The following is a 12,227-nucleotide window of genomic DNA, read 5'->3' as shown; positions in this document are numbered from 1 at the left end:
GCTTCTCAGAAGAAAATAACCTAAAAAAAAAGTCTGAAAAATTGCTGAGCCTGCAGAGAGCTTGATCTCTGAAACTGATAAGAAAGGAGTCCATGATTGGAAATACTATGCCAAAGATTAAACCCTCAACTTTTTAGAAACTTCATAAGTCTATGTGTCAGGCCATGGGGGCATAAAGCATTTTGCTTGTATGTAGAAGTAGTCAGCCTTATAGCAAATACCAAACAGAAGGACAGTCATCTTTAAAAGAGTTAATAGAATTCATTCCAACAAAATTGACAGTGTGAAGATTACTTTGGCATTGCCAGATAGAAAGTAACAGCACTCAACATGAAGGTAAATAGCAAAACCATTAGTGTGGGTGGACTGCTGAGAAAGAGAGTAGACACAAGTAAAACTGAATTGGGGAGAAAAAATAATAATATTGTAAAACCATTATAAATAATTTTCCATTTAACTGTCTCATAGAAACTACACTCAGAACAATTCATTAATGTCAGAATTCCATGGAACCTAAATAAAATTTTAATTCATTAATGTATTTGATTTAAAGAGAATCTTATTTTTGGTGCTTTATGATTAGGTATATAAAAATAAAAATGTATTTTCCAAATGTTATTTAAAGTTTTATATATTTAAAGCAAAGATAATTTTCTTTATTGTTGATTTGTTTGGGATTTATACAAATGTCAGATAATGTCTCTGCTTGTCTCAAAGGTTTTACAGATTTTCAGAATCTACTGCAGCAATGAAATTTATCAGGAAAACCTCAATAAGTAATTTAAATAATTGAATTAAAAGAATTTTAAAAGACTTTATGCTCAAAGAGTAGTATAATCACAAAATATATTCAGTAAGTTACTTAAAATATGTATAATGGATTTTCCTATATCCTAGGTGATAAAGAATATATACTATAAATGTAAATGTAGATGTGGCATGTGCATAAAATTGCTAATGATAAAAGATCACTATTTCCTGTGAAAAATAAAACTGAAACAAACCAGTAAAATTGCTACCACAGTCCCCCCAAATTACAAATAACACCACTTCCTTAGAATGTGAAAGAAAACACAAAAATATTCTTGCCTTAATTCATACATATATGCATTTGCTATTAGACATATTTTTCTAATACTTTCCAAATTCACATTTGATTTCAAAAGTTCCAAAGACAAAATATGCCAGTATTTTTATCAAAGCATGTAGCTACAAATTAGGTTGTCATTCAATCTAGTCATAATTAATCTTCACAAGGAATGCAAGGAGCCAGTAACAATTCAGCAACATTTATAGAATGTGTAGTATATGCTAAATCTCACATAGAAAATAACATATAAGACATTTTTTAGGTTATGGTTAAAGATGAATGCAAACACCTGAAAGGAATATTTAAATAATATATAGTAAGGAAAGTGATAGAGATAGGCAAACATTGCTATGAATACCAGGTTGTTCTAGAGAGAGCTGCCATAAAGCCCTGGCTGAAAATTTCTAGGAAAACCCCCTGGTGTGTGCTCAGTCACTCTGTCATTTCTGACTCTTTGTGACCCCACAGACTGTAGTGGCCAGGCGCCTCTGTTCATGGGATTTTCCAGGCAAGAATACTGGAGTAGATTGCCATTTCCTTCTCCAAGGCATCTTCTCAACCCAGGGATGGAACCCATGTCTTTTGAGTCTCCTGTATTGGCAGGCGAATTCTTTACTACTGGAAACTCCCTAGAGGTAGTGATGAATCTTGAGACATAATAAAGAGGCACACAGATGTAGAAGGGAAACAGACACTTCAGGAAAAACAAATAGGATGCATGCTGCTGCTGCTGCTAAGTTGCTTCAGTAGTGTCCGACTCTGTGCGACCCCATAGATGGCAGCCCACCAGGCTCCCCCGTCCCTGGGATTCTCCAGGCAAGAACACTGGAGTGGGTTGCCATTTCCTTCTCCAATGCATGAAAGTGAAAAGTGAAAGGGAAGTCACTCAGTCATGTCTGACTCTTAGCGACCCAGTGGACCGCAGCCCACCAGGCTCCTCTGTCCACGGGATTTTCCAGGCAAGAGTACTGGAGTGGGGTTCCATTGCCTTCTCCAAATAGGATGCATAAAAGCATCCTTGTTAATACAAGGAACAACTAAATAATTATTTGAGTATAAATTATGTGTATAGATTGGTGGTTGATGCAAATGGAAAGGTTGCAAGGGTTAAGACATGAAAGCTGTACTGGAGTCAGGGCATTATCTTTTAGGCAGTGTGAAGTAACAGCAGAATTTTATGCTGGGTATAATCTGATAGGGCTTCCCCAGTGGCTCAGCAGTAAAGAATCCACCTGCAGTGCAGGACACGCAGGTTCAGTCCCTTGGTGGAGAAGATACCCTGGAAGAGGGCATGGAAACCCACTCCAGTATTCTTGCCTGGAAAACCCCATGGACAGAGGATCCTGGCAGGCTATGGCCCGTAGGGTCACAAAGACTCAGATACAACTGAAGGGATTTACTTGGAAGATGTATTGGAGGAAATAGATTACACTGTATGTGTCCTCAATCACTTGGTCATGTCCGACTATGCTAGATTATACTAGAGGCATGAAAAACAAACCAAAAAAAAAAAGCAATAATTCTGGAGGCATTTAAGAGTCAGATCTAAAAATGTGGTATTAGAGAAGAAAAGATAGAGTGAAATATCTATGAAGAACTATGAAATGGTGTCTTGGTAGTGCTTACTGATAGACTGGAGTCAAAGGGGCAGTGAAGAAAAGGAAGAATCTTGGGCTCCTACCTTGGGAATATATGTGGATGGATAATAGTGACAATCAAACAACCTAGGAATATAGGAGAGATTTGAGTTAAGGTTTGGGTATATTGGATATTCTGTGTTTGATGTACCCATAGGCTATCAGGTAGAGAGATAAATCAGTAAGCTTGGAGATATGGTTTAGAATTAATCAGGGAAATCTGCTGGAGATGATAGGAAAAAGGAGTTATCAGTATATAAGTGGAAGATAAAGTAACAGTTTGGATATGGAATTAAAAGACTCTTACTCCTTGGAAGGAAAGTTATGACCAATCTAGACAGCATATTAAAAAGCAGAGACATTACTTTGCCAACAAAGGTCCATCTAGTCTAGGCTATGGTTTTTCCAGTGGTCATGTATGGATGTGAGAGTTGGACTGTGAAGAAAGCTGAGCACCAAAGAATTGATGCTTTTGAACTGTGGTGTTGGAGAAGACTCTTGAGAGTCCCTTGGACTGCAAGGAGATCCAACCAGTCCATCCTTAAGGAGATCAGTCCTGGGCGTTCATTGGAAGGAAGATGCTAAAGCTGAAACTCCAATACTTTGGCCACCTCATGCAAAGTGTTGACTCATTGGAAAAGACTCTGATGCTGGGAGGGATTGGGGGCAGGAGGAGAAGGGGACGACAGAGGATGAGATGGCTGGATGGCATCACCAACTCGATAGATAAGAGTCTGAGTAAACTCCGTGAGTTGGTGATGGACAGGGAGGCCTGGCGTGCTGCGATTCATGGGCTCACAAAAAGTCAGACACGACTGAGCGACTGAACTGACTGAACTGAATGGGAAGAATGTAATAGAGTGTAAATTAGAGATGATTATGGAAGTAATTCAGGAAAATTACCAAAATTATAAGATGAAGTGAAAGAGGTGCTTGCCAATAAAACTGAGGTCTGTACAAAGACATCACAAAAAAAAAAAAAAGAAATTCCAAAAGGAGAGTGAGTTTAAGGTGAAAGTCAACAGTTAAGGATGATTACAGATACGAAGAGAAAGATAAAGACAGAAATTGCATCTTTATTGTCAGTACCAAAGTCATCTGAGGATGAGCTAAGAAGGGTTTGTGTCAGAGGCAAGGGGGCTAAGAGAAATAGCAATGGCTGGAGAGAGAATGAGAAGTGGGGAGGAACAAATAAAGACATCGAGAATCCCTAAGGAATTAAAAGATTATTGTCTCTCTATAATTTAAAATGAAAAAATTCTATGCCTGACATAAGTTTTCTCAGGATAAATACTTTGTTGCTTTTCTTTGAAAAATAAGAAACCATATTTTTTTTTTCCAATGTGACATTCTTTGCTAATTATGTTAGTCTGCCTATAGGTACATATAGTACATATGTGATGAAAGAGAATGAGATTAGACTCTTTTTCAGAAGGCTTAGTTGTAAAATAAAAATAAATAAATTCAAAATAATTAAGGAGATAATTTTATTAAAATGAATTATTATAGAACTTTACCATTGTAATATATAGCAATAACAAATCACTAAGTAATACACCAAGAACTAACAGAGTGTTGTAGGTCTATTGTAATTCAAAAACAATCAAAGTCGTAGAAAAAGTGATCAGATTTGTGGTTACCAGAGTCAGGGAGTTGGGGAAAGCTACTTGTATGAAGATGGTTAAAAACACAGGATATTTAGCTATCCAGTTAATAAGTCCTAGTGATATAATATATAATATGATATGAAACACAACTGTATCTTATATGAATATGTAACAATTGTTAGAGTAAATCTTAAGAGTTCTAATCACAAGAATTTTATTTTTTTCTTTAATTTTTTATCTCTATGATAAGACAGATGTTTACTCAATTCATTGTGGTGATCATTTGCAAGCTAAAAAGGGTTATTACAGGATGGGGGCAGGAACAGACTACTGTGATAGGAAAACATGTGAAAGTAACATCTTCAAGCATCTGAGAAATTAGGAAAAAGGGATTTTGCTCTTATAGAAACGAGTACACAAGGTGAAAAAAGAGCAAGGTGTGGGAAGTGAGTTGAAAGGGTGGCCCAGAATGTTGTTCTCTGGGTCCAGCCTGTCCTTAGGTTGTGTGCCGGCTCAAGGCTGAGGGAGAACCAGAGTCCAAGAACCTAGAGAAAGGAGAGAAAATTGAGCAAAGTTTGGTTGTATGCAGTTTATTATGATTGATCTGTGAGTACAAGCAATTCAACTAATCATTTGAGTCAAAGAAAGGGAGTTTACAAGGTCTTTGCCTGGTTTTGTCACAGAAAACTGAGGGGTCTTATTTAGGAGGTTTTATCTAAGATAAGTGAACCTTATATAGTTAGATGGTAAGGAGAGGATATTCACTGTGAACCCATATAACCAAACACAGAAGGATAAAGGAATTTCTTAACCGTTAGGTAAAATTCAACATTTTCAACTGAAAAAAAAAAAAGTGAAAGGAAATAGGTTAGAGGGAGCTTTGTTTTATTTTTAGGATGAAAGAGATTTGAGTACCTGTGGACAAGAAGGAAGAAGCCAGAGAATAAAGGAGATGAACGAACATAATTCTCAAAAAGAGAAACTGTATGACCAAATGTAGGGTGTTATCCTGGATTAACAGGAGGGACTCATTACCCTCTGATGGTAGAGAAAAATACTCAGGGAGCATTAAAGTTTGAAGAGGGAGATCTAGAGAAAGCTGAGATAGTCTGTTTAATCATTTGATATGATATCACAAAAACATACAGGTGATAGGGTAAATAAATTAAGGCTAAGCAAATAAATATTCTAGGCAGAGTAGGTCATCTGTTGTTACAGTGACACTGAGGGCAAGGTTGCAGAAGGTCATAGGGAAGTGAAATAGCAGGCACCCATTATTTAGATGCTTCAATTCAGTTCGGTTCAGTTGCTCAGTCATGTCCAACTCTGTGACCCCATGAATTGCAGCACGCCAGGCCTCCCTGTCCATCACCAACTTCTGGAGTTCACCCAAACTCATGTCCATCGAGTCAGTGATGCCATCCAGCCATGTCATCCTCTGTCGTCCCCTTCTCCTCCTGCCCCCAATCCCTCCCAGCATCAGAGTCTTTTCCAATGAATCAACTCTTCTCATGAGGTGGCCAAAGTACTGGAGTTTCAGCTTTAGCACCAGTCCATCCAAAGAATACCCAGGGCTGATCTCCTTTAGGATGGACTGGTTGGATCTCCTTGCAGTCCAAGGGACTCTCAAGAGTCTTCTCCAACACCACAATTCAAAAGCATCAATTCTTCGGCGCTCAGCCTTCTTCACAGTCCAACTCTCACATCCATACATGACCACTGGAAAAACCATAGCCTTGACTAGATGAACCTTCGTTGGCAAAGTAATGTCTCTGCTTTTGAATATGCTATCTAGGTTGGTCATAACTTTCTTTCCAAAGAGTAAGCGTCTTTTAATTTCATGGCTTCAATCACCATCTGCAGTGATTTTAGATGATAAAGATTACCAAATTCTAATAATATTACATATCTGGGCTCAGGCAAAGAACAAAAATCTGAAATGTTGCCAGAATCAAAATTCTCCTTTGAAAACCAGTTTTGTGCTGTCAAAAGAATCCAGTATAACTTATAACTCAATGATAAAATTTACCTGTGAAAAACTGTTACTTCAAAGCTGAGATACGAGAATGATGATATATGTGCACGAGACATCATATGGCACCACAAGAACCCCAGTCTCCATCTCAGTCACTCTCTCAGGTGCTCACGTGTTTTTTTACCTCCACACTGTCTCACTCCACCACCAGGACCCTCCATACCTCAATTGCTCTAAGTTTCCTAAGCTGCCAACTTTAAATATTATTTTCTTATCAAGTTGTGTTTAACAGGCACTAACAATAATCCCTTAAAGAATCTATTCTCTGAATTTCTCTGACAGTTTTTTGGACCTCTCCACTGAAGTGTTACAGAAACCTTTGTCAGGCCATTATAATAACTGTGGTAACTGTCCATTTTCGTTAACAAGTCAGGAAACTAGAATTTAAGAATGTCCTAACATTCAGTTTGTTCTGTGCTGTGCTTAGTCACTCAGACGTGTCTCTTTGTGATCCCCTGGACTCTAGCCCGTCAGGCTCCTCTCTCCATCCAGGCCCTCTAGGCAAGGATACTGGAATGGGTTGTTATGCCCTCACTCAGTGGATCTTCCCGACCCAGGGATCAAACCCAGGTCTCCTGCATTGCAGGCAGATTCTTTACCAGCTAAGCTACCAGGGAAGTCCTAACATTCAGTTTAGGAGTGTTTTATTATAAAGTTATATTCGTTCTCAGTTATCCATTTTCACATGTTAACTATTATCAAAGCCTCTTCTTCCATAAATAAAGGTATCAGGGAACATTTGAAAATGAACCAAATACTTCATATTCTATTATCCCACATATTACTAGAGATTTTGCTTTGCTTTGTTTCTATCTTTTTTTCTGGGTAACCTTCAGAGTTTTTCTTAGTAATTATGAGGAAATCATTTTTACTCTTCTTAATGTGTTTCTTTTATAAGAATCAAAATAGTAATAGCAAGGGAGAGAAGTATAAATGTAACTTTTTCTTGTCTTTTAAATCCAATAAAGGAGCTAAATTCTCTCTATGCATGTATTTAGTATTTTAATGGTCTTTCTTGAAAAATCATGCAGTATTTAAGCATCCAGTACTATAAAAAATTGAGTTTGTACAAAAACCTCTAAACTTTTTTAGATATGTGTTTTCTAAATACTGATAGATAATTTTATTAATCACTTAAGGGATTTTGTTTGTTTGTTTTAAATTAAAGCACCCTGTGGAGGCAATTTAACAGGATCTTCAGGATTTATTCTTTCGCCAAACTTCCCTCATCCATATCCCCATAGTAGGGACTGTGACTGGACCATCACCGTCAATGCAGACTATGTTATCTCCTTGGCATTTATCAGGTGGGTTCCTATCCCTTTCCACAGCTTAAAAATTGTTTTGTTTATTTTGCATTAGCATTTGCACTAGGAAATATTTATTTTTACATGACATTTTACTTTTTTTTTTTTTAACCAATTTCAGTACTAATATTTTGCAATAAACAATTTAAATATAACAGCATAGATTCCAATGTAGTTCTGCAGGCTAATGAGTGTGCATCACTCACCAGTTTCCAGTATAGAGGAAACATGTTAAAGGTTGAATAGTTTATTGATTTTCATGAAACATTATCTCTTCATAACCTTTCCTCTCTCCCTGAACTTACCATCATTGCTTCAAAAGATTCTATGTTTCCTAAACTTAAAGATTAAAAGGTCAGCATTTTGAGGAATGTTTTCTCCCATATGTGCACCATCAAAAATGTCTTTGAAGTATCTGTGCAGCACCATTATTGGGCTTGGGAAGATATATATGTACCATGTACCATTCTTTCTGGTGGTGTCATTAAGTCAACTGTCAAGAATTTGATGGGTAATCTTCATGTAATTTCTCAGCAGAATTTGTCTTCTGATGGAACTTTACATGAGGTGTTCAAAATTTACATTCGTTGTTTAGCAGTATCAGTTGAAAAGTTAGCTTTTAGTTAGTTAGTACTGTTAGTACTGACAGTGGAGGATGCAGCTTCTTGTGTGGAAAAGAAATTACTGAGTTTAAGCCCCAGCTCTGTTGCTATCATTTGTGTTACCTTGGGTAAGTTACTATCTGAATGAGTAATATCATAATATATGATTTTATAATAATATTATTTGAGCCTCTGATTCCTCACATGAAGTAACAGCTGTATCACAAAACCAGGCCTAATTCTTTTCCTTAAGATTTCAATGGGAATGTTAGGTATCAGCAACTTAAAGAGTTTCTACCTAGAAATGTTCCTGATCTTAGTGTCCAAGACTAAAGTCTGCTGGCTCTTGTAACACAGCTCTTCCTTCTGCTAGCATATCACAGCTGCTTGGTTTTTATGTAAATTTTTAAGCTGAACATTTTTTCTAATACATGAAAGTGAAAGTCACTCAGTCATGTCTGACTCTTTGCGGCCCCATGGACTATATGGTCCGTGGAATTCTCCAGGCCAGAATATTCACGTGAGTAGTGTTTCCCTTCTCCAGGGGATCTTCCCAACCCAGGAATCAAACCCAGGTCTTCCGCAATTCTGGCAGATTCTTTACCAGCTGAGACACAAAGGAAACCAATATATGAAACCTAGATTAAAAAAAAAAAAAAACTCTAGAAAAAAGATAAATCAAATTCATGAAAAATTTCAAAAGTATAAATATATGGAATTTTTACTTCTATAATTTGTAGTAGTACATTGATAATGGTAACAACAAAGCAACACTTGATGGCAATGTTGGTTATATGCCAAGACCCAGTTATAAGACAATTTTCTGAAGTAAATACTGTTATTCTCATTTTTACAGTAGAGGAAATGGCAGTACAAACATTAAAAATGTCAGGATGCATGATACAAGGTTTAATTTACTTTAAAATTGTTTTAGTTAATAACTGAATTGTAGAAGGTTGTATTACATGAAGTGTGTGCGCAGAAGTTGATTTACTGTGTATCACTGATTATGTGACCTAAGAGAGACTACTGACATATAACGATCTCATTGGGAAAATGGAAATGATAGTCTCTTCCTTATACTACAGGATTATTGACAAAAAACAAGTTAATATTTATGAAACTATTTGTAAAAGATAGAGTGTACTATCTTCCCAGGTTTTTAGGAAAATGATCATTATATTTATGGCTTCAGTTTTCTAAGTATGTGGGTTCTATAATCATTATAGGACGATTCTCATACTTTGAAGGTTGTTAAGGCAAGTTTATTATGCAAGTTTGAAACATTTAAACATTGATTTGAATAGTTTATGTGCTAAAATATCTTTATTTGCACACTGTTTACTTTTGGTGAAGAGTGTATTGGCTCAATTTGCCTACATTAAGTTCTAAAAGAAGAAAATATATTTACTTTCAAGGAAAAGAATACCTAGTACAATACGTAACGCTTTGAGTAATTTAAATGCAGATTTTATCTTTCCAAATTTTGTTTGAATCTGGTATGTAGAGTTCAGTTTTAAAACAAGAATGCTCTTAAATTTTGAAGTTCAAGGCAAATAGATACATGGACAAAACAAAAAGCGATGCAAAATATCTGGTGAAAAATTTTAAAATACAGTTACTGTCTTACACATTTTACTGATATAAAGTAACTTAAGGATATGTAGCTAACAAGGACACAAGCATCTTGAACCTAAACTCTGACTGCAAATCCTGTATCAATTATCAGCTTAAAAATTGTTAGCCTTACAGTCATTTGTATTCCCTGTAGACCTAATGCCAACTTAGAAATACTTGAAAATATCAAGATGTCTTCTTTCTTTTTCCAGTGCTGATTTTATATGCATATTCAGTGTGCTGTTGCCAGAGGAATTTTTAAATTGACTTATTTTGACAGAATCTGTTATTTTTAAATATAATGATTGAATTAATATATAATTTATGGGACTATTATGATTAAAACCTTTGTAATAACCATTCCACTTTTTTCTTCCTTCCTTCCTTTCTTTTTTCTTTTCTTTTAGTTTTAGCATAGAACCAAACTATGATTTCCTCTATATATATGATGGGCCAGACAGTAATAGTCCCTTGATTGGAAGTTTTCAAGACAGCAAATTACCGGAGAGGATAGAAAGCAGCTCAAATAACATGCATTTGGCTTTTCGGAGTGATGGATCTGTTAGTTACACTGGATTTCATTTAGAGTATAAAGGTAAATGTGAACATTTGATTTTAGCATCATGATTTAAATTGTGAATATTTTATGTAAGAGAATAATGTCATATTGGCCATTGTCAGCGGTTAGTTATATGTGCAGTTCTTAAAGCATACTACCTGCAATTCATCTCACAAAAGAGCACTCACTGTAGACTTTTCCTATGAGCGAGAAGGAAATTAGCATTTCCTAATTACTACCAAAGGAAATGTATCACACAAACAAATAAGCCATTAGGATACTGCAGAAGTTGGCTGAGACCACAAAATATTTCTTAAAAAACAAAGTCATTTTTGGAAGCTGAAGTTTCACTTGAATATCAAATATTCAGAGACTACTCTCACAGATAAAAATATTCAAAAGTATATGATTCACAAAATATTTTGACAATTATGACTCAGAAAATATCTGAAAATATTTAAATAGGTCAACATTAAGAATAGGGTGAATATAATATGCTCTAAATCAAATCCCTTACGATTATACAGTGGAAGTGAGAAACATATTCAAGAGATTGGATCTGATAGACAGAGTGCCTGAAGAACTATGGACCTAAGTTAATGACATTGTACAGGAGACAGGGATCAAGACCATCCCTAAGAAAAAGAAATGCAAAAAACCAAAATGGTTGTCTGATGAGGCCTTACAAATAGCTGTGAAAGGAGAAAAGGAAAGATATCTTTCAAATCAAGATAACATAAGATAAGATATCTTATATTATATAATGGGCATATGCCCATTTGAATACAGAGTTCCAAAGAATAACAAGGAGAGATAAGAAATTCTTCCTCAGTGATCAATGCAAAGAAATAGAGGAAAACAATAGAATGGGAAAGACTAGAGATCACTTCAAGAAAATTAGAGATACCAAGGGAAAATTTCATGCAAAGATGGGCACAATACAGGACAGAAATGGTATGGACCTAACAGAAGTAGAAAATATTAAGAAGAGGTGGCAAGAATACACAGAAGAACTATTAAAAAAAAAAATATCTTCATGACCCAGATAATGACAATGCTGTGATCACTCACTTAGAGCCAGACATCCTGGAATGTGAAGTCAAGTGGACCTTAGGAAGCATCTCTACGAACAAAGCTAGTAGAGGTGATGGAATTCCAGCTGAGCTATTTCCAATCTTAAAAGATGATGCTGTGAAAGTACTGCACTCAGTATGCAAGCAAATTTGGAAAACTCAGCACTGGACACTGGACTGGAAAAGGTCACTTTCATTCCAATCCCAAAGAAAGGCAATGAGAAAGAATGCTCAAACTACTGCACAATTGTACTCATGTCACATGCTAGTAAAGTAATGCTCAAAATTCTCCAAGCCAGGCTTCAACAGTGCATGAACTGTGAACTTCCAGATGTTTGAAGTGGATTTAGAAAAAGCAGAGGAACAACAGATCAAAGTGCCAACATGTGTTGGATCATTGAAAAAGCAAAAGAGTTCCAGAAAAAACATCTACTTCTGTTTTGTCGACTATGCCTAAGCCTTTGTCTGTGTGGATCACAATAAACTGTGAAAAATTCTGAAAGACATGGGACTACCAGACCACCTGACCTGCCTCTTGAGAAATCTGTATGCAGGTCAGGAAGCAACAGTTAGAATTGGACATGGAACAACAAACTGGTTCCAAATCGGGAAAGGAGTACGTCAAGGCTGTAAATTGTCACCATGCTTGTTTAACTTATATGCAGAGTACATCATGAGAAACTCTGGGCTGGAGAAAGCA

The 12,227-nt window shown here is 36.1% G+C and overlaps 1 protein-coding gene across 3 annotated transcripts in view; it reads left to right on the top strand.

Moving 5' to 3' along the window:
- CSMD3 (CUB and Sushi multiple domains 3) overlaps window positions 1–12,227 on the top strand; it is a 1,478,779-nt gene that overhangs the window by 1,129,224 nt on the left and 337,328 nt on the right. For all 3 annotated transcript variants that reach the window (XM_086335396.1, XM_086335395.1, XM_086335397.1), the window contains 2 exons: window positions 7,538–7,676; window positions 10,303–10,490. In XM_086335396.1, the coding sequence (XP_086191522.1) occupies window positions 7,538–7,676; window positions 10,303–10,490 (327 nt within the window). The remainder of the gene's footprint in view (window positions 1–7,537; window positions 7,677–10,302; window positions 10,491–12,227) is intronic.

Source organism: Bos grunniens, chromosome 14 (genome assembly GCF_055505025.1).
Source record: "Bos grunniens cultivar Pamir isolate PY7600 chromosome 14, Bosgru_T2T1.0, whole genome shotgun sequence".
Classification (NCBI taxonomy): domain Eukaryota; kingdom Metazoa; phylum Chordata; class Mammalia; order Artiodactyla; family Bovidae; genus Bos; species Bos grunniens.
The sequence above is the reverse complement of the archived record's forward strand: the minus strand, read 5'-3'. Positions and strand labels throughout refer to the sequence as shown.